The 23,359-nt window shown below is 39.2% G+C and overlaps 1 protein-coding gene across 2 annotated transcripts in view; it reads left to right on the top strand.

The window, feature by feature from the left end:
• The first annotated feature begins 10,255 nt into the window (after nucleotides 1-10,255).
• The window catches only part of LOC116545576 (rap1 GTPase-GDP dissociation stimulator 1-like), a 128,508-nt gene continuing 115,404 nt past the window's right edge, over nucleotides 10,256-23,359 (top strand). The window contains exon 1 of one of the 2 annotated variants that reach the window (XM_032272117.1): nucleotides 10,256-10,448. In XM_032272117.1, the coding sequence (XP_032128008.1) occupies nucleotides 10,445-10,448 (4 nt within the window). In that variant the 5' untranslated portion in view covers nucleotides 10,256-10,444. The remainder of the gene's footprint in view (nucleotides 10,449-23,359) is intronic. The other variant, XM_032272116.1, reaches the window with a different exon arrangement.

The following is a 23,359-nucleotide window of genomic DNA, read 5'->3' as shown; positions in this document are numbered from 1 at the left end:
ACATGGAACCAGCAATTTAGAATTAGTACCTAGTTTTCTGACCTGATAATTACAAAGTATTTATTTCAATTCATTTCCATGTGAATTTTTCATATTTCAGTGTTTTGTTCTCACAAAAGTAGAAATTGTTTTTCTTTTTACCATAAAAATTAAGTTCTAAAAGTGCAGATTCCTTAGAGAGATGTTTACTTCAAGAATGCAGGGGTCAAGCTAATGATGTTTATTGAAAATTACATCATGGGACTTTTATTATGTTGTAGAAAGGAAAAAAGGACATAAAAAAGATATTTATGGTACACCTGAAAAGACAAAAATGTGTGTCAATGACACATTAAAAAGTAAGAAAAGTCTATTTTCCAGTACAATTAGAGAAAGTTAATAAATTTATTAAGTAAATTCTTATGTACATAGTACATATGTATCATCTATACACATATTTTCTTAATTTACAAAAATTGGAACACAATAAATTTGATATTAACTACTGAGGTAAGCATAATAATGCCCTGCTCCACTCCCCTAAGATGTCCATATGCATATCCTAATCCCTAGACCCTGTGAATATGGCACCTTATGTGGAAAAAGGGGTTTTGCAGATATGATTAAATTAAGAAGGATGGGATTATCCTGGATTATTTGGGTGGACTGGATGTAATCACAAAGGTTTTTATAAGGGAAAGAAAGAGGCAGGAGAGGGAAAGAAGATGTGATGATAGCAGCAGAGGTCAAGTGATGCAATTGCTTGCTGGCAGGGGCCACAAACCAAGGAATTCAAGCAGCCTCCAGAAGCAGAAAAGGGCAAGGAAACATATTCTTCCCTAAAATTTCCAGAAAGGAATATGGCCCTGTCCACACCTTGATTTTAGCCCAGTGAGATCCATTTTGGACTCCTGATCTTCAGAACGGCAAGATAATAAATTTGTGTGGTTTGAAGCCACTAAATCTTGGGTAACTGTTATGGCAGCCATGAGAAACTAACACAACTACATTAAGCAAACTTTATTCAGCCTTTAGTATTTTAGAATCTTGCAGCCCCTCAGGATGATCATGTGAGAATCAATTATTAGTGAGCTGTAGGTAAGTAGACATGCTGGTTAATGAGGCTTTCCTATTCAGAAGGCTGAATAAGCCGGCTTTTATTAAAGAAGGTTTGTAAACTCTAAGAATTGCTTGGATGGGCACATGGCTCATTCCTGTAATTCCAGCACTTTGGGAGGCTGAGGCGGGCGGATCATGAGGTCAGGAGATGGAGACCATCTGGCTAACAGGATGAAACCCCGTCTCTATTAAAAATACAAAAATTAGCCAGACATGGTGGCACATGCCTGTAGTCCCAGCTACTCGGGAGACTGAGGCAGGAGAATCACTTGAACCTGGGAGGCGGAAGTTGCAATGAGCCGAGATTGTGCTGCTGCACTCCAGCCTGGGTAACAGCGAGACTCCGTCTCAAACAAACAAACAAACAAAAAAGAATTGCTTAATCAGGACTGGTTGAAATTAAGTTAGAAAATGTCTCCTAGAATGAGCTCTGAAATGAGAGCTCGTTCTTCTCTGAGCTGGTATCACTCCTAAGAATCCTTTAAGAACTGAGGTGGGCAGAACAGCAAAGCCAATTGAAATGATTATAAAATAGGCTAAATATTATTTCCAGAATAACAGAACCTATGTCTTAAAAGTATCTTTGTTAAACAAAAAAAAAAAAAAAACAAAACAAAAACAAAGAGTCTTCAGGTGAACTTTCAAGGAGATAAAAGAGGATCCCTGAAAAGGACATGGCAGAGTCTTCAAGAAGATCTAGAAAAACCATAAAAGAAGGGAAGATGGGTAATTACTGGCAACTTGAGTTACACAGAATTATATGAAGGAAGCAAGATAATCTTATCAGAACTACCATTTTGAATTACAGCTGACCCTTGAACAATTCAGGAGTTAGGAAGGAGCACTGTCCCCTAAACCCCCATCAAAAATCTTTATATAACTTTAATTTGACTGCCTTAAAACTTAGCTACTAATAGCTTACTTGTTGACATTACTGATAACATAAGCAGTCAATTATTGAGGGAAGGTATTCTCTTCCTGGGTTCACAAGGGGGTGTGGTTTCAAAGGCAAGAACTTCCCAGCACCATACCTCCACCCATGTCTCCATCCCGGAGCTTAAAGGTCTTTGTTTAACTTTCCGAGCATGGGAAGATAGACTGCCCAAGTGAGCTTCCTTTCTCTAGAAAGCCGACGAGAAGCTATGGGAGGACTCTGGGCCAAACAACAAATCAGATGTCAGAAATCAAAGATCAATCACTCCAGCAGAAGTTTAAAGGGACTCCTTTCATAAGACAAAAAACTTGAATGGGGAGGGAATATCTCCCAGGTTAAAAGTCCCCTTCTCCCATATCTGGGCAGACTCTGTTTCTGGATCCCTCTCATGACAGCATGAGAGCTCTCTCTCTCTCTGTATCCTTTTTTTCTTTCTCTCTGCCTCCTTTTTTTCTCTCTCTCTGCCTAAATAAGCCACTTTCTGCAAAACTCTTTGGGGTCCGATATTTACTTAAGCCCACCATGCCTGGTGGAGTCCTCTCCCCCATTCTTGGGTGAGTGAGGGACCAAGGGCCTCGAAGAACACATCCTATCAGGGAGCAACCTGAGCCCATCATCTGCAATTCGGTCACATTATCTCATATATACTGTCTTCTTACCATAAATTGAGAGGAAAGGTTAAGAAAATAATAAGAAAGGGAAAATATATTTATTATTCATTAAGTGGAAGTGGAAGTGGATGATCAGAAAGGTCTTCATCCTCATTGTCTTTGCATTGAGTAGGCTGAGGAGAGGGAAGAACATGAGGGGTTGGTTTTGCTCTCTCAGGTGTGGCAGAAGCAGAAGAAAATCCAGGTATATGTGGACCCATGACATTCAAACTTGTGTTGTTCAAGGGTCAACTGTACTTTATCTTTGCCTAAAAGACCACTCTTAAAATACATGTATATATTTCACAAGACTTTGGAAGGGATGGTTATGAGCTTATTGGCATAGATTACTTGACTAGCTTCCTATCACTCTGGAAAGGAAAGCAACTTCTAGATAAAAACTGAACCAGACAAGTAACCATATCAGTGTGGAGAAGTGGGTAAGATACAGACTTCTCATTCTCATGGAATGCAACAGTGGAGGTGAACTTACGGGTGAGGAACAAATTTGCCAGAGGCAGTGTGATGAAATGGAAGGAGCATGGACTTTGAAATCAAACAGATCTTGTTCAAATTCCAATTCTACATTGTATTGGTCATGTGACATTAGACAAATGAATTAAAATATTTTGATTCTCCATGTCCTTATCTGTAACATAACTAACTTATGTGGTTAGCATTATATGAGAGTTTCTGACACAAATAATTCCAAGAGCATCAAGGACAAATTTCAGTTACTTCCCAGTTTTCCCATAGGCCAGTCCAAGGTGGAAAGAATGGAATGCTTTAAGACTCGGAGGATGTCTTCAGTGAGTCTGTGAGTGTGTACATGGAGGTAGGTAGGGTGGATGGTGGAGAGTGCAGATAATTTTAGGTGGTAGAACTAAAGCCCTCTATTAGAACCAAACTCCATGAGAAATATATTTCTTAAATTTGAAAGACAATTCATGGCTTCTCCCTTGACATGCAGATACTATAATTCTCAATTTTTACAAAGAGGAAATATGAGAGTCAGGGACAAAGTGAACTGCTCAGAGAGACAAAATTAACTATCAGAGATAGTTAGGGGTGAAATGAGACCCAGCATTCTCATTCCTTGGACTCTCTTACCCTCTATGGTAATGCTGTCAGCTAACAGGATTCCTGGTGTTCTCAAGCCACCTCTTATTTTACTTTGGCATACTTTCTCATTATTATGAAGTGTGGAAGATACGGTGATATGAGAAAACCCAGTAAGCCTTCTTTGAAATGAGAGTTCATGCTTCTCTGAGCTGATATCACTCCGAAGAACCCTTTAAGAACTGAGGTGGGCAGAATGGCAAAGCCAATTGAAATGATTATAAAATAGGCTAAATATTATTTCAAGAATAACAAACCTATATCTTAATCAAAAGTATCTTTGTTAAACATATATTAATAAAATGATATGATAGTAATGCAGAGATTCTTTTTACATCTGTAAATTTCAGAGAAGTAGGAACAAATATTAATAAATCATATTTTAAAGGCATGAAACTCTTGATTCAAATAAAGATATTTTATAACATTGTATTATTTTTTAATGGGTGGAGGTCACACAAAACATAAGGCATTTTCCCTCAACACATTTATCTGCATATTATTTTTGCTGTGAGGATCTGAGCCAGAGAGGCTTAGATTTTTACTTCTGCTTTTTAAACTTACTAGTTATAGACCCTAAGTTAAATTATTTAATCTCTGAGCATTTTTCATTATTTGTAAAGCTGACATAATAATACCTCATACATAGCACTGTTATATTATTTAAAAGTAATATATGAGAATACCTGACATATAAATAATTCCACACAACCTCTAATCAATCATCAAGCCAATATCACTTTCTTTTTTTTTAAAGATGGGGTTTCACTATGTTGGTCAGACCGGTCTTGAACACCCGACCTCAGGTGATCTGCCCGCCTTGGCCTCCAAAGTGCTTGGATTACAGGCATGAGCCACCATGCCCGGCCACCAATATCACTTTCTTAATATTTCTTAAGACTGTCCATTACTCTCTAACTCCACTGCTTTTATGTGCCACTGTTCAGCTCACATCTGGAATATTACAAGAGTCTCTTAATAGTCTCTCAATCTCCAGTCTGCATTCCATTCTTAGCCATTTTCTACTTTGCAACTACTAAAATATAAATTAAACAATGTCACTTTTAAACTTAAGACCCTCTGATGGCTTCCTGATTCCCTTCGGATAATGTCCAATACCTCAGCTCAGATGTCAAGGCCCTGCAAGATTTGATCCCTCTAACTTCTCCACTCTTGTCCCAGGACCTGCTGCTCTCTTTTCCTACATCTTTGCATGATTCATGCTAGCCAGAGAGCACTGCTTGCAGGTTTCTCAAAGATTCAAACTCTTGCCTCCAGGCCTATGTACATTTAGTTCTCTGCCTAATTGACTAGTTGACTCTCTATTCATCCCTCAGGTCTCTGCTCAGATAGCATCTTCTCCAGGAAGCTTTCTATAATAGAGTTAAATATTATACCCATATTCTTCCGCACTGCCCCACTGTGGTAGTTCTAGCACTATGTTTTTAACTATTTGTCTGTCTCTATCACTATACTGTTTCAGGTCCAAAAATTCACCCTGTATACCTTATTCCTAGACAGAATGATACATCTGTCAATATTACTTAAATTACAATAATTACTAAAATTATAGTATCATAAAATAACAATATTACTTTCTTTGATGCACTACTTCTCCTCCTTCAATACTGTTTTCACCACCCTATTCCTTTTCTCAAGAAGATTTCAATGCTTTCTTATTTCCTAACTTATCAGGGTTAAATTTCTCTGCCTGGCTTTTTTCAGCCCCTCACAATCTGTTCTTCATACTAAATTTTTAATCTTATTTCTCAAGATGACACAATATGTACCCCTCACCAAACTTTTTTTTTTTTTTTTTTTTGAGACAGAGTCTCACTCCCTCACCCAGGCTGGAGTGCAGTGGCGTGATCTTGGCTCACTGCAACCTCTGCCTCCTGGGTTAAAGTGATTCTCCTGCCTCAGCCTCCCAAATAGCTGCGTGCTACCAGGCCCAGCTAATTTTTGTATTTTTAGTTGAGACTGGGTTTCACCATGTTGTCCAGGCTGGTCTTGAACTCCTGACTTCAAGTGATCCGCCTGCCTCAGCCTCCCAAAGTGCTGGGATTATAGGCGTGAGCTATCGCACCTTCCCAATATGTACCCTTTTTAATGGTCTTGTGATATGACATATTGGTGCCTTACCTCATGCTGTTTCCCTGTTTTGGAGTAAATTATTTTCTTCCCATCCTCTCTCAAAAAAATTCTATACATTTTTCAGGCATGTTCTCCTTATAAAGCTATCTTTATTATTTTTTTTAATACATTAGCACTCAAACAGAAGATTTTCTAGTAGAAAGAGACTTTTAAGAGAGACTGGTCTTACTCTCTTGCTTTGCATGATATGTACTTATAGCTATTTCTTATAGCATCTAGCACAGTGCTGAGCTCAGAAGAAATGTTCAATAACTACATGACTGATTTTAAAGCGGTATGTCCCATCTTAAAACTCTACATAATCTAGGTCTGTACTTGCTTGAAATATGTAGACATTAGTTTGAGGTGACAGCCTATGAAAACAATTTAGATTTTACAACCTTTAGAAAATGGCTAAAATATTAAATAAATGGGGAGCGGGAGAGAAAGAGATTACATTGAGGTTAAGACATTTCAGTTGTTCAACCTGGACTAACTTGACCTCACCAATGAAGTCTTTGAAAAATAAACAGTTTAGGCGGAAGGCTGTTCACTGACAAATCATTTTCTATCACTGCAAAGTTCAGTAAACTACTCCAGTGAAATTCCCTTAAATGATATTCAGAACATGTTGGTGAAGAGGAGGCAATCAGTTCCCTATTATACTTTTAAAGAACATTCTCTCCTCTCTTTCTACTTCTTGTGTTGCCCCTCCCAAAACATTTCCTCTAAAGAATTTAAATCACCTTCTAACCTCTTTAAGCTTACATGCATCAATGAGGTAAGTTATAAGTCTTGCCAAAATGTACTGCTTCTGATTTTTCTATAAGACATTTTCCTTGATACTCCTCCACTTAGCTAATCATAAACCAATTTTCAACAGAAATTGTTAGTCAAATAAATCTGTGATACTTTATAAATATAGCATTTCCTAGATTGAAATGGAAAGCCTTTGCATTGGGCCAGAACTTCCTTTGTTTTGTAGCAGGCCTGATAAAATCCTGACCATTGCCTAACCTACAGTATGGGTATTAGTAGATTAATTTTGGGAGAGTCTCTTGACATCAAGAGAATATTTCCTAGCTATTTCTGTAATCAATGACTGGAAGTATCATAAAAATAATTTTTGTAATATATAAGGTTTTTGTGGGCAGAGGCCATTTTTTGTAATCCCTAGTGCATATTATAATGCCTGGTACATGGTAGGCACTCAATAAATCTCTATGAACTAAATTTGTGAATAAATCAGCACAAAGACTCCACCCAGTAGAGGACTCAGAGTTTAAGATAGAAACAACACAGAACAGTTGTCATCATTATCATTATAAATATTTATTAAATACTTAATTTGACTTGGTGGGGATATGAAATGGGAAGGAGTGTTGCAATTTTAGATAACTGGGGAAGACCTGATGTAGGTAACTTTTGAATAAAGAGATAAAAGAAAGTAAAGACATGAGAAAGAAACATTGTATTCTTACAATAGAACAAGAAAAGAGAGGGGAAGGAGGTGCCATTGTGTGTGCAAGGGGTAGGCAATACAGCAGTCCTAAAGTGATTCCCTTCTACATATAACAATCCATATTGGTTCTCACTACGGTTACGACACCAATGTATTAGGATTCAGTATATGCACGAAGCCTGAACAACCCTTTGGTTTTAATTGGCAGGAGGGCTAAGGGGATGGCTTGTAGATTGAGGTAGAACAAAAAGGCACTTAAACTAGTGTCAGGTGGGACGTAACAAAGCCACTTCAGCTGCTTTTGCTAATTTCAATGCTTACATCCAAATAAATGATAGGAAACACTTTATGAAATTATTGTAATATGTAATTAGATAAGGAAGTAGCAGGAAAAATAAAGCAAGTTAACTTGAGAATCTGGAAGAGATAATGAAGGTTAAGGAGAGATGGACAAAAAAATGATGAGCAGCAATGCAAAGGCCCAGGCTGGTCTTCTGGGGTATAATAAAATGAACGTGTAACATGGCAGATGTGGGGGCAGTGAGTGGGGCTGAGGGTGGGGTTTGCATTGGTGTGTTATGAGTTGAATTGTGAACCCTTCCCCAGTTCATTTTTTCTTTTGAGACGGAGTCTGGCTCTGGTGGCCCAGGCTGGAGTGCAGTGGTGCCATCTCAGCTCATTGTAACCTCCACCTCCTGAGTTCAAGCGATTCTTCTACCTCAGCCTCCCAAGTAGCTGGGATTACACCATGCCCAGCTAATTTATTCAAATTAAAAAAAATTTTTTTTAGTAGAGATGGGGTTTTGCCATGTTGGCCAGGCTTGTCTCAAGTGATCTGCCGGCCTCGGCTTCCCAAAGTGCTAGGATTATAGGCATGAGGCACTGTGCCTGGTCCCAGCTAATTTTTTGTATTTTTAGAGATGGGGTTTTGTCATGTTGGCCACGCTGGCACGATTCTTATGTTGAAATCCTAATCCCTAGTACCTCAGACTGTGACCTGATTTGGAAATCGGGTCATTGCAGTTATAATTAATGTTCAAGAGGTCATACTGAAGCACGGTTCGCCTCTAATCTGTTATGACTGCTGTTCGTATTAAAAAGGGAATTTCGAACACAAAGCACACAGGGAGAACAGCCATGTTCAATTGGAGTTATGCTGCCACAAGCTAACAAACCACCAGAAGTTAGGAGAGAGTCCTGGAAGAGATCCTTCCCCAGTGCCCTCAGAGGGAGCACAGCCCTGCCTATACCTTAATTTTAGACTTCTGGCCTTCGGAATTGTGAGATAATAATTTGTTGTTCTAAGCCACCCAATTTGTGGTATGTTACAGCAGCCCTAGGGAACTAATTTAGTGTGATTATTTTGAGAGGCAAACAGGAAGATCACCCTTAGAGAGTGAGATGCTTGATAGTCTTGTGCATCAGAAAAGTCCCATATCTTCGACTTCAGTAGTTAAATTGTATTTTTCTGTTTTATCAAACCTCTTTTTAATTATCGTTTTTGCTTTAGAAAAATCCCATAAAACCTGCTCTTTGCCTAATAAATTACAGGGCTCCTGATTTGTGTGCTCGAAATACTAGTCATCAAGCAGAAACTGAGACTGTGAGAATGGGCAACTAATTAAAAAAAAAAAGTCCTTTCTCAACGTTGGATTGACCTAGTGAAAGTTGACAGGTGAACCTCACTTCAGCTATCTTTCTCCCACAGGTTTTACTGCTGACTGTACCATCTCCTCTGAAGGACTGCGGTCGCTGCAGCCTCGGAGAGCGACCAGATTCCTCAGCCCACTCGTAGAGAGGCCAGGGCAAGATCAGTGTGCAGAGAAATCGGTTTCCTCCAGCCTCCTCCCCCCGGGCAGAGGACCGAAGCCAGCCCCGGCCTCGCGCGCATGCCCGGTCGGGAGGGCACTCTCAGTGGGAGCGCCCTGCTCAGGTTCTCCCCGCGGCCGAGGTGGTGGTGGGAGCGGGCGGCAGCCCGGAGATCGCAGGACCTCCGCCGGGTTAGGTTGGCGGTGCTGCAGCCAACCCAGCAGGACGCTTATTTTCAAGCCTGGGGAACGTTTTTCCTCCCGCTTTCACAAACAGCGGGGTGGAGCACGACGGCACCCTGGTTAAAGGGCCTTTCCAGCGCCCTCCAAGAGGGAGAACGACACGCTCTTCGGCAAAATCCTGGGGCGGGCGCTCTCCTCGCTGCCGGGACCTCTGTTTCTAAGCTGTTCACAACTAGAGCAGCTTTAACTGTCCCAACGACACGCCTGCCATCGAGCGCCCTCCCGGCGGCCGCCCCTCGGCCAGCTGCCCAGCGGGCGTCCTCAGGTGTCCCCAAGAGGCGCAGGCCTAGTTGCCTACACATCCTTTCCAGCTTGGTGTCGGGGCGTCCGCTTTGGCGTCCCACCACCCCTCCCGGCTCTGCGGCGGCCCAGCGTCTTCTCGGATTAATTCCGGCCTCTGCGGCCGGGTTGCCCCGTAACGAAAGCGGGCCCAGGTTCCGGGTGGATCAGGGTGGGGAAAGCAAGGCAGCGGTGAGTCGTCTGCTAGCAGATTAGACTCAATATCCCCATTCCCTGCTTTCTCCTGGCCCACCCTCCGCCGCTCAGACGGCCACTATCAGGCTCCTCAGCGGCGGCTACAGCCTGTCCGCAAACACACGCCCACCCGCTCGCTCAGCCTCACTCGCCACAGAGGGAGGCGTGGAAAAGGCACTGAGCATGCTCGCTAGGGAGGGCGGGGCGCTCGCGAGCCGCGAGTCAGGGCCGGCGCACTTCAGGCCGGCTCCAGCGCCTCCACCGCCCTCCCGCTCGGAGCCGCGCCCGCCGCAGGCTGCGCCCGCCAGCCCCGCCCCGCCCCGCCCCGCCCCGCCCCCCGCCGCTCGTCCCCGCCGCGGCCGCGCCGCCTGCAGCAGCACCAGCTGCTCCTCCCCGGCGGCCGCCCCCCGCGGGTCCCTCCCTGGCTGCGGGAGAGACGGAGTAGAGGGAGGACACGGACCCGCGCTGCCCGCACCGGAGACCTTCGCCTCGCCCCGCCAGTTCCTCACCCTCGGGGAGCAACATGGGTAAGTCATCCTTCCTCCCCCGTCATCGCCTGACATTTTTTTCTTTCTCGGTGTGCTGCAGGGTGGGAAGCATTTTAAGCGCAAAGTTGCCGGATTTCTCCAGTCCCTGGGTGTGAGACTGAGGCCGTTCCTCCGGGGAGAGTCGGCGCACGCGGAACGCACGCTGGGCGCCGGGGCTGGGAGGGTCCCGAGCGCTGGCTGGGGTGGGGTCGGCCGCGGGCCGGACCGCCGCCCGGCTCCCCGGCACCTCGCCGCCTCGCCTCCCCTCCTCCATTCTTCCTGCCGGTGCCCGGGCACACAGAGCCTGCCTCGCGCGCTCGCATCCGCGGCTCCATCCCGGTTTCTTCAGAGGCCACCAGCTTCCTTTCCCCCGCGTCTGCTGAGCTCTAGGCTCGGGTCCGACTGCGGGAGAGACCACTTCGTGTAACTTCCTTCTCTGTCAGTGCGACCTTTCCCCGTCGTGGAGACTCATCTTCCCGGGGCGGGGAAGTGGAAGTAAGTAGTTTGTGAGGGAGATCTTACAACCTGCGCGGACATTATTTTCCAAGGGAAAGAGCGGACAGCCTCACAGGTTAAAGGGATGACTTGTCAGAGGCCACGAGGAACGTGAGGCAGGATAGAGCCGCTAGCTGTTGAGTTAGTGCTGGGTGACTACAGTATGCAATATTCCTGTGCTCAGCCTGTTTTCTGGATTCCTTCGTCTGTCTTCTGTAGCAGGAAACTGCTCCCTGTAACGTTGTTACCGAACTTACATGCTAGTTATTCGTTCCCAGCGTCCCCCTGTCTAATATGCATAATCTGATTTTAGTTCCTTTGTATTTATAGTTAATCTGAAGAGATTGGTTTGGATGAGATATTTAGGAGCAAATATATTTTATTAAACGGTATATAAATTTATCCTAATTTTTTTACATCACATATTGCTTACCTGTTACATTCAGTAATCACAGAAACGTCTGACGAATGCTGTCATATAATTAAGAGCTCAAAGTTTCTTTTAATAGTAGCGACTTGAACTAAGTTCCCCAGTTTGCTTCCACTCCTGTCTGTCATAATTTCCTCTTTTTAAAATTTGCTCCCTTGGCATCTGTCAACTGGGACTTTTCCCACCCCTTCTGTGCGAGTTATTTTAAAGCTTGAGATGAATGTGGTCCTTTCATTTGTTAATACAGTGCTCAACACGTTCAGAGGTAGATCGTGCAAGTCAGAATCTTCAAGAAGTGTCTAAACCTGGGAATGGTGTCCATAGAGTTTCCTGGGACAGCAGATGCTTCAGGCTTTGATCCCGACCTTTCGCCATATATCGAGAAGAGGCCAGGGTTGACAGAGGAGGTGGTATGAATCAAGAAAGGTCTAGGGCTCTGAATTTTATTTTCAGTTGTTAAGTTGTTTTTCTTTTATGTGAGTACTCTTGATATGATGAACCAATTTCTGTAAAAACTGAGTGGCCCATTTATATGTGTCTACTTTTTCTCTTAAAGTAGAATTTTAAATACGTATTAGATTATTGGACAAGCTGTGTATTTCCGTCGAACATACACACGTTAAGGTATGTTTCCTTTGAACATACACACGTTTATCTGTGTATGTTCAAAGGAACTACACAGTTTATCCAGTAACCCTATCTGATATTGGACTATAAGTTCAGGTTTGGCTTGTAAAATACATTTTCTCATGTTTCCAGGTGAGCCTCAAACAGCCCATTTAACATTTTAACGTATATGTTAAATTCTGTACATTTTCAGTGGAAAAAATCCAATTGTTATGACGCTAGTGAATAAAAATACCTAAAAGAAATTATCTACTTAAAAATAATTTTCAAAATCTTTAATGCTACTGCTTGATTTTTTAAAAAGGGCCAAATAGAAACCTATTTCTCATTTTGAAGCCATTTCAGATACTATTAGTCTTTCTTCATAGCACTATTTGTACCTTGTTAGAAGCTTTTTATCACTTACATAATCTACCATATAATGGAATTGTTTATGTGTGTGTGCTATGCATTTAATCATGAGTCCCAGAAGATGAAAAATGTCTTACTAATTTTCATGTCCCCACAATGCTTTTCAAAAAGGAATTCAGTAAATCTTTGGCAAATTGTTGAACTTAAAACCACCTATTATTTACAACTTTTGAACCTGAAGGTATAGTCTGAACAAACATTTGGATTGGTACATATTATGGAGTTGGGGGATAAGCAGAAACAGAAAGGTATAATTGTCCCATGGCCTCTCAGCATGCTGTAGGTAGGTTTTGAGTCAACCTGAGGCAAACTATTTCCTTCTAGTGATGATGAGCATTTTTTCATATGTTTGTTGGCCTCATATATGTCTTCTTTTGTAAAGTGTCTGTTCATATTCTTTGCCCACTTTCGAATGGGCTTGTTTGTTTTTTTCTTGTACATCTGTTTTAGTTCTTCGTAGATTCTGGATATTAGCTCAGCTATTTCCTTCTAAACTCTTTTCAAGGGTAAGGTGGTTTCATGTATGATCAGTAGGTACATATGATAATTTAAAATTGAAACCTTGGAAAACAGCTTTATATCTGAGTCAAGGAAGATAGTGTAACAATTCATGCACACATAAGAAGGTATACTGATTAAACATTGGGGAGAGGGAGAAGTGCTTTTTAATTTGTCTCAATAAATAAATAAGATGATTTTTAAAGATACTCTTGGCTGGGTGTGGTGACTCATGCCTGTAATCCCAGCAGGAGGCCTAGGCGGGCAGATCACTTGAGATCAGGAGTTTGAGACCAGCCTGACCAACATGGTGAAACCCCATCTCTACTAAAAATACAAAATTAGGTCGATGTGGTGGGCACCTGTAATCCCAGCTGTGCGGGAGGCTGAGGAAGGAGAATCACTTGAACCCGGGAGGTGGAGGTTGCAGTGAGCCAAGGTTGTACTATTGCACTGCAGCCTGGCAACCAGAGCGAAACTCAATCTTATAAAATAGTAGATGTGGCCATAAAGTTATAAAGGTATTCTCATGGCAGTAATTTCTTATACAAGAGAGTGAAAGAAAATTCCTTTATAACTTTATGGCCACATCTACTATTTTATGTATATGTCATATTTCAAATTCAACATACATTAAGTATTTGTTGGATATCAACAGTATGCAATGTCCTGTACTGCAGTGTACTGGGAGGACAGAGATAAAATGATGTTCATGCTTCAAGTTGTTTAGAATCTCAGGAACAATATGACATATACACAAATTATAATAGAAATAAATATGTAAGTTATTTAAAAGACCTTTACATATATTATAGATTCAGGGAATGGAGAGAAGATTTTAGAGAAATGGTGTTATAAGAACCAAAGGTAGGTTCAACTTCTTAAAGGTAGAAATGAGATTGTTAATCACAATGGAGTTGGTCTGGGGTTGGAGGAGAAATGACATAAATGAAGATAGAGAGATAGGAAACATTTTAGGAGTTTCCAGAATATGATTAAATAGCATTGCTTGGCCAGAGCAAAAGGTAAGGAAATCGTGGGTAACAGACATAAAAAAGTAGTACAGTAATTGCTAATGACCAGATAATGGAGGATCTTAAATGCCAACTGAAGAAGAATTTGAACCTGGCGTTTGAACCTGGCTTACCTATTGAGAGACCACTTAACATTTTTATGCAGTTAAGTGATGGATCACATGTGTGGTATAGGAAAATTTGTCAGTTGAGTGCAGGATGGATTAGATGAGAAACTACAGAACACTTCCAAAGATGGTTGTTGCAGTCTGGATGAAAATGTTTAATGACCTGAACTAGGTTGTGGCAATGGGAATAGAATATTGCAAATAAAGAATAGGATTTACTTGGCAACCCATTGAATATGGAATTGAGTGTCACAGGTTTTAGCCTGGGTGATAATGAGGATATTAAAATCTCCTGATATATATTCAGTTAACAGAAAAAGGAACCGTAGATACTCAATTTTGGACCTATTACGTTGAACTTTTCTGTCTGTACTCCTTAATGACATTTAGTTTCTATTCCTTAATGACAAGGATGTTGTCATATTAGGATTTGAATACATTTCTAACACTAGTGTCTGGCACATAGTAGCTATGTAGAAAAATTTGTTGACTGACCGAAACTAGGTGAAAAATAGTTAACAAACATTTATTTTAACTTTTGAGAGTACAATTTGAATTAGAGATCCGGAAGATATCCACAAATATCCTGAGGTGATATTTGAAGTTAGGTCAGAGGACGAGAGTCAACAAAGAAAAAGAGGAAAATTGTCCATGGTAATAATCTTGAGGAATGGAGTTCCTTAAGTTTTCCATAGTTAGGGAAAAAGAAGTGGTATGATTTGACACTGAAAAACAGGTAAGAGTGAAAGACTAGAATTGGTATATGGTTGTTTTTAAGAAAGAGTGAATAGTCAATAGTGTCTGTTTTTTATAATAGGAGGGTAATAAGGACTGAGAAAAGGCTGAGTGCTTTGGTTAGGATATTACCCAGTATATTTTTCTAAAAAGCAACCTTAAGAGGTCTAGTAGATATGGAGGTCAGTTGTAAAGGCTAAATGAGTAATGAGTAAGTGGGAACAGTTCACTAGGTATAGTCATGCTGTATTTCTCACCTTGTTTAAAGATCTGTGAGAAAACATAGAGTTTTAAAATTATTTTTAACTCACTCTACATGACAGATATTATATTTTAGAAAATATTTTAAAATTTTAAATGTATTTAAATTTATAAATATTAAATAAAATTTTTTAAGTGTTCCATTTTACATGGAATGACATGTGCTGTTTTCTTGTCTAAGAATAATTTTTAATTTCACCATAGTGCTTCACATTTCTTTGACATTTCATTTTTAATGTCTTTGTGACTTAGTATAGTACAATTTTTATTTTTATAATGTTATGCAAAATGAGTCTAGAATGATTTTGTAATTTTGTACGGCATTTTGCCTAAATAATACTCTTTACTGATGCCTGGTTTTATCACGTTTAGACTTTGTGAATTTGAGACTTCTTTAGATTTTAATTATGCTTCTAATTATATTTTTAGTTCCTGGAGTTGTATTTTTCTCTGCAGATATGTATCAAACTTATAAATGGTCATTTTATTTTGCCTATGTTTCTAAGTCCAGAAATGGTTTTCGTGGCTAAATAATAAATACAAATTTTGCCTGATCTTGCAAGCCTAGCAGAGTGATAAAATATTTTTGAAGGTTCGTAATTACTAAAATTTATGATTTCAAAAAAGCATAGATGATAGATTGATAAATTTAAAATTTTTTCTTATGTTGACATTATACCTGTTTTGTCCATTTTTTTTTTATATGGGAGAAGGGCTGAATTCACTATCCTTGGCAGTCGTATTCTGAAGTCTATACTACTACAATTTGAAAAGTTTTAATAGCCAAAGCGATTTTGCTTTCGTACTGGAATCTTGAAATTTCTAGGTGACTTTGGGGAAATAGTGTGGATGCGCTATTCCTGATCACCTGAAATTGAACGTGGCAATTCTGGAGTTATTGGTGGCACTAACAACAGCCATCAGAATTACCTAAATTTTAATATCCAGTCATGAGCATCAGGAGGAATTGAAGGAGGAAGATCTCCTTTGGGAACCCGATGTAATTTTAGATAGTTAAATGTTTGGATAACTGATAGGGGAAAAGTTTAATTTAAAATACATGTTGATGTTGAGTTCAGTTTGCCAGTATTTTGTTGGGGATTTTTCTATTTATGTTTATTAGGGATATTGGCTTGTAGTTTCTTTTCTTGTAGTCATTGTCTGGCTTTGGTGTCAGGGTAATGCTGGCCTCATTAAATGAGTTTGGAAGCATTTCCCTTTCTTCATTGTTTGGAAAGCGTTTGAGGAGAATTGGTATTCGTTTTTTGTTTTTTGTTTTTTTTTTTTTTAAAATTTCAGCTTTTAGTTTAGGTTCAGAGGATACATGTGCAGGTTTGTTACATGGGCTGATTACATGACACTGGGGTTTGGAGTATGAATAATCCCATCACCCAAGTAGTGTGCATAGTATCCAATAGCTAGTTTTTCAGTCCTTGCCTCCCTCTATTTGTCCCCCTCTAGTAGTCCCCAGTGTCTGTTTTACCCATCTTTATGTCCATATGTACACCCAGTGCTCCCACTTATAAATGAGAATATATGGTATTTGGGTTTTTTGTTTCTATGTTAATTTGCTTAGGATAGTGGCCTTCAGCTCCATCCATGTTGCTTCAAAGGACATGATTTCATTCTTTTTTTTAATGGCTGCATAGTATTGCATGGTATATATGTGCCACATTTTCTTTATCCAATCCGCTGTTGATAGGCACCTGGGTTGATTTCACGTTTTTGTTATTGTGAGTAGTGGTGCAGTGAAGATAGAAGTGCATGTGTCTTTTTGGCAGTATGATTTATGTTTCTCTGGAAATATACCCAGTAATGGGATGGGGTCAAATGGTAGTGGTGTTTTAAGTTCATCAAGAAATTTCCAAATTGCGTTCCACGGTATCTGAACTAATTTACATTTCCACCAAAGTGTAAAAACATTCCCTTTTCTCTATAGCCTTACCAGCATCTTTTTTTTTTTTTTTTCTTTTTTGCTTTTTAATAGCCATTCTGACTGGTGTGAAATGGTATCTCATTGTGGTTATGATTTGCATTCTCATCACATTAAGATACATTAAGATAATCATGCATCATGATCAAGTGGGATTTATCCCTGGGATGCAAGAATGGTTGAACATACACAAATCAGTAAATGTGATATACCACATTATGAAGAACAAAAATCATATGATCATCTCAGTTGATACAGAAAAAGCATTTGACAAAATTCAACATACTTTCATCTTTAAAACTCTGAACAAATGTGGTATAGAATGAATATGCCTAAACGTAGCAAAGGTCATATATGACAAGCCCATAGCTAACATCATACTTAATGGTGAAAATCTGAAAGCTTTATGTCAGATTGAGGAAGAAAAAACAAGGATGCCCACTCTTGCCACTGCTATTTAAGATAATACTAGAAGTGCTAGCAGACCAAATAGACAAGAAAACGAAAAAAAAAAGCATCCAAATTGGAGAGTAAAATGACCTGCTTGAAGATAGCATGGTCTTATATATGAAAAGGCTTAAAGACTCCATGAAAGAAAAAAAAAAACCTGTTAAACCTAATAAATGAATTCAGTAAAGTTTCAGGACACAAAATCAACGTAGAAAAATCAGAATCATTTCTATACACTGACAGCAAACTATTTGAGGATATAATCAAGATAACCATCCTATTAACAATGGTTACAAAAATATGAAACATCTAGGAATAAGTTTAGCCAAGAAGGTGAAAGATCTCAACACTGAAAACCATAAGACATTGATGAAATAATTAGAAGAATTAAATAAGTAGATAACCCATGTTCATAAATTGAAAGAATTAGTATTGTTAAAATGTTCATATTACTGAAAGTGATCTACAGATTCAATGTAATTCCTACCAAAATTCCAATGAAATTTTTCACAGAAATAGCAAAACAATTCTAAAATTTTTATGGAACCACAAAAGATCTGAATAGCCAAAACAATCTTGAGTAAGAAGAACAAGGCCAGAGGCATCATGCTACCTGCTTCAAGTCATGTTACAAAGCTATAGTGATCAAAACAGTGTGGTACTGGCATAAAAGCAGACACATAGATCAATGGAATAGGATACAGAGGCTAGAAATAAACCCAAGAATTTACGGTCAGTTGATCTTCCAAAAAAAAAAAAAAAATGCCGAGGAAACACAATGGGGACAGGACAATCTCTTCAATAAACACTGTTGTCAAAACTAGATATCCACATGTTGAAAAATGGCATTGGATCCTTATTCACCCTGTATACAAAAATCAGCTCAAAATGGATCAGAGATTTAAATGTAAGATTTGAATTTGAAAGCATAAAATGCCCGCAAGAAAATACTAGAGAAAAGTTCCATAACATGGTGTTGGGAATGATTTTTTGTTTATGGCCCGCAAAGCACAGGCAACAAAAGCAAAAACGAACAAATGGGACTTCATCAAATTATTGTTTCTCTATAGCAAAGGAAACAATCAACAAAATGAAAAGGCAGCTTACATAATGAGGGGAATTAATTACAAGCCATATATCAAATTAGGGGTTAATATCCAAAAATATCAGTAACTGATACAACTCAATAGCTAAAATAAAATAGAAGTACAGGTTGAGCATCCCTAATCCAAAATCCGAAATGCTCCAAAATCTGAAACTTTTTGAGTCTAACATGACACTCAAAAGGAAATGCACATTGCAGCATTTGGATTTTTGGTTTCAGATTTTTGGATTAGGGATGTTAAACCAGTTAAATCATGCAAATATTCCAAAATCTGAAAAATTTCAAAATCTGAAACACTTCTGGTCCAAAGCATTACGTATAAGGGATACTCAACCTGTATTTACCTAGATGTAAATAATAAATGAAGATATTAGAATAGGTTATTATATCAGTCCATTTTGTGCTGCTTTATAACAGAATACCTGAGACTGAGTAATTTATAAAGAACAGAAATTTATTCTCTCAAGAGTTCTGGCATCTGGGAACTACAAGATCAAAGTGCCAGCAGGTTTGGTCTTTGGTTTAATGATGACGCCTGGCTGCTGTGTCCTCCAAAGAGGAGAAACCCTGTGTCTTCACACAACAGAAGAGCAAAAGAGAGAATCCACTCTGGTAAGCTCTTTTTTTTTTTTTTTGGAGACGGAAATTTGCTCTTGTTGCCCAGGCTGGAGTGCAATGGCACAATCTCAAATCACTGCAACCTCTGCCTCCTTGGTTTAAGTGATTCTCCTGCCTCAGCCTACTGAGTAGCTGGGATTACAGGCATGCACCATCACACCTGACTAATTTTGTAGTTTTAGTAGGCATGGGGTTTCTCCATGTTGGTCAGGCTGGTCTCGAACTCCTGACCTCAGGTGATCTGCCCACCTCAGCCTCCCAAAGTACTGGGTTTCTAGGCGTGAGCCACCCTGCCTGGCCTTTGGTAAGCTCTTTTTATAATGTCATTAATCTATTTGTGAGGGCAGAGCCGTCATGGCCTGAACACCTCCCATTAGGCCCCACCTCCCAATACTGTTGTATTGGGGATTTAGTTTCAACCTGAGTTTTGGAAGGGACAAAAACATTCAAACCATACTAGTTATAAATACTATTTTGGTTATAAAAGCCTGTGATTCCTTGAAAATAAAGTTTGACATATACTCCGTATCATTGATATCTTAAATATATTAATATCTATACATCTTGTTTTTCTTTAGTGTTCAAATGGTGATATATACTTGAGGTAGCAACTTAAGGGTTCGAACCAGCTTATTAGCTTTGTCTAAATAAATGACCTATAAAACCATTTCCCATGCTGGCTGAAATATGGATGCTGGATTCTAATTGCAGGTGAAATAATTCTCTCAGTGCTTCTATTTATACAACTTTTGTTACTGGAAGCATTTCAGGAGTTAAAATCAAGGACTAGGATAGTGGTAATGGAAGTGGTTAAATTGAGCTGGTAGCCATGATTGGTTGTACAGTTGACGCTTGAATAACATGGGTTTGAACAGCACAGTTCCATTTCTGTGTGGATTTTTTCAATAAAAGCTATACCAAGTGAATCTGCCCCTCCTGCCTCCCCTTTCATCTCCTCCACCTCTGCCACACCTGAAACAACTAGATGAACCCCTCCTCTTCTGAGCCTACTCAGTGTGACTATAATGAGGATGAAGACCTTTATGATGATCCATTTCCATGTAATGAATAGTAAATAACGTTTTTTTCTTCCTTCCGTTTTCTTTAGCTTACCTTATTGTAACAATATGGTATTTGATGCATGTGGTATTTAATGCATATAAACATACAACATATGTGTTAATTGACTTTGTATTATTGGTAAGACTTCTGGTTAGCATTAGGCTATTACTTAAGGTTTTAGGGAGTTGAAAGTTATGTGTGGACTTTTGAGTAAGAGGGAGATTGGGACACCAAGTTCCTGCATTGTTCAAGGGTCAATGGTACTTGTAAATTCCAAAGTCCTTCTTTTTATTCACAAAATGATTTTAGGTACTTATTGATACCTAAATATATTAATATTTGGGCTACATCTTTGTGTTTAACATATTAGTAGACATCTCTACATGCATAGTTAATGAAAACTCATTGAGTTCAAAATATAACTCATAATTTTTTTTTTTTTGAAACAGAGTCTCACTCTGTCACCCAGACTGGAGGGCAGTGGCATGATCTTGGCTCACTGCAGCCTCTGCCTCCTAGATTCAAGCCCTTCTTCCGTCTCAGCCTCCTGAGTATCTGGGACTACAGGCACGTGCCACCATGCCTAGCTAATTTTTGTGTTTTTAGTAGAGATGGAGTTTCACCATGTTGGCCAGGATGGTCTCAATCTCCTGACTTCGTGATCCACCCACCTTGGCCTCTCAGAGTGCTGGGTTTACAGGTGTAAGCCACCGTACCCGGCCTCATTTTATAATTTTTAATAATGATAATTAGGGGTGCTGCTAAATGTTTAACTAAAAGCCTATCTCTGAAATAGCCCTGATTTGTGATGGTTGTCAGTTTCCTGTGGTGTAAATACTCCTACTGTGGCTCATTTCAAGCTACTAAAATAGTGTCACTGAATGCAGAGTTGAGAAAAAAGAGGTAGCACATCATTATATACCATATCCATCAGACATTATCTCATTAGCACAGATAATAGTAAAATATAGTAATTAAGTATTGATGGTTTTGAGTGTTCTTTTTTAGTATAACTCATTTATGTTTATATAATTTCAATAATGGCTATTTTAATAACTGCCTCATTAAAATCCTGAAAATTTAAAAATTGTATCTCATGGGCTAGTATAGGGGGCTCTAGTACACCATCAAATTCATAATTATGATTTATTAAGAATTATTGATGTCAGTTATGCTACACTTTACACATATTTTTAAACTGAATTTTAATCCTTTCAACAATTCTATGAAGTAGGTGACACTGTTTCCATTTTACTAAATCAGAGAATTAAATAATGTATCCAAGGGGACAACTAACACTGCATCCTGATTTAGAGTAGTGCTTCTCAGACTTTAGCTTGCATAGAATCACTTGAAGAGCTTGTTTTTAAAAAATACTGGGCCCACCTTCAGAAGTTCAGATTCAATAGATGTGGAGTGGGCTGTAAAATTGCATTGTCAAGACCTTCCCAGGTTATGCCACACTGGGGACAGCACCACCATGAAGCAGAGGCTGACAAGCTTTTTCCATAAAGGATCAGATGATAAGTATTTTAGACTTTGCAGGCCATGAAGAGGGATCAAGGATATTACATATTAGGTTGGTGCATAAGTAATTGTGGTTTCAGACTGTGAATTTTAAATCATTATAACTAGGCTCAAACACATTTTTATTACTCAAAATAGGAACATTAAAATCAACACATTTTTGCCAACGAGAAATTTATTCCTGTAGCGTAAAAATCCATGCTTTGGTATTCAACGAACTATTGGAAGCATTTTCCCTGCTAAAAGCTGTTGAGATGCTTGAAGAAGTGGTAGTGGGCTGGTGAGAGGTCAGGTGAATATAGCAGATGAGGCAAAACTTCATAGCCCAGTTCATCCAGCTTTTGAAGCATTGGTTGTGTGACGTGTGGTCGGGCGTTATATAGAAGAATTGGGCCCTTTCTGTTGACCAGTGCGGGCCAGTAAGTGCATCTTAGCAATTTGCTGAGCATACTTCTCAGATGTAATGGTTTCACCAGGATTCAGAAAGCTGTGGTGGATCAGACAGGCAGCAGACCATCAAACAGTGACCATGATCTTTTTTTAGGGGGCAAGTTTGGCTTTGGGAAGTGCTATGGAGCTTCTCCGTCCAGTTGTTGAATAAAATCCACTTTTCGGTTGTCATATAAAATCCACTTTTTGTCACACGTCACAATCTGATCAATAAATAGTTCATTGTCTTTGTGTAGAATAAGAGAAGACAGCACTTCAAAACAATGCTTTTTTTCTGATTTTCGCTCAGCTCATAAGATACCCACTTATCAAATATTTTCAACTTTCCAATTTGCTACAAATGCTGAACTACCATAGAATGGTTGACATTGAGTTCTTCAGCAACTTCTCATGTAGTTGCAAGAGGATCAGCTTCAATGATTGCTTTCATTTGGTCATTGTCGACTTCTGATGACCAACCACTACACTCCTCATCTTCAAGGCCCTCATCTCCTTTGCGAAACTTCTTGAACCACCGCTACACTGTACATTCGTTAGCAGTTCTGAACCAAGCGCATTGTTGATGTTGTGAGTCGTACCACTGCTTTACGACCCATTTTGAACTCAAAGAAGAAAATCACTCATAAAGAGAGAAATGTGCATTAAAATGATCTATAACATAATCACATTTATTTAAGAATGTGTATATTCCAGTATGAAACAGCAAATTTCAAAAATGCAAAAACCGTAGTTATGTTTGCACCAGCCTAATGGAAAAGGGAAAAAATATATATGAGAGAACATAAATGTCCATTTTTTTTTTACTACATTTGAAATATGATAACATTAATTGAACACAATTTATTGTGATACAAAATGAAAAGACTGGAGCTCTTTTTTTTAAATCTTTTGTTTGTTTTGGAGTTCTTTTTTTGGAATAATATTTTACTTATTAGGATTCAAAGTTATCCTATTGCCAGAATTTATTGTAGATGTTCATCTGTTACAGCAGACCTATAATGCAATTTTACAAATTGCGTCTTTGAGGCATTATTTTCCCATACAAATAAGTACTGCCAATTGTATGTGATCTTAATGAGCATATTCATTGTGTGGAAGGTACTAAGAGAATTCTCTCAATACAGCTGTAATTCTTGACCAAAAAAAAAAAATTTTTTTTAAGACTTTT

The sequence above is a fragment of the Sapajus apella genome, unplaced genomic scaffold (assembly GCF_009761245.1).
Source record: "Sapajus apella isolate SASKATOON/1434 unplaced genomic scaffold, GSC_monkey_1.0 scaffold292, whole genome shotgun sequence".
NCBI classification, from domain to species: domain Eukaryota; kingdom Metazoa; phylum Chordata; class Mammalia; order Primates; family Cebidae; genus Sapajus; species Sapajus apella.
The sequence above is the reverse complement of the archived record's forward strand: the minus strand, read 5'-3'. Positions and strand labels throughout refer to the sequence as shown.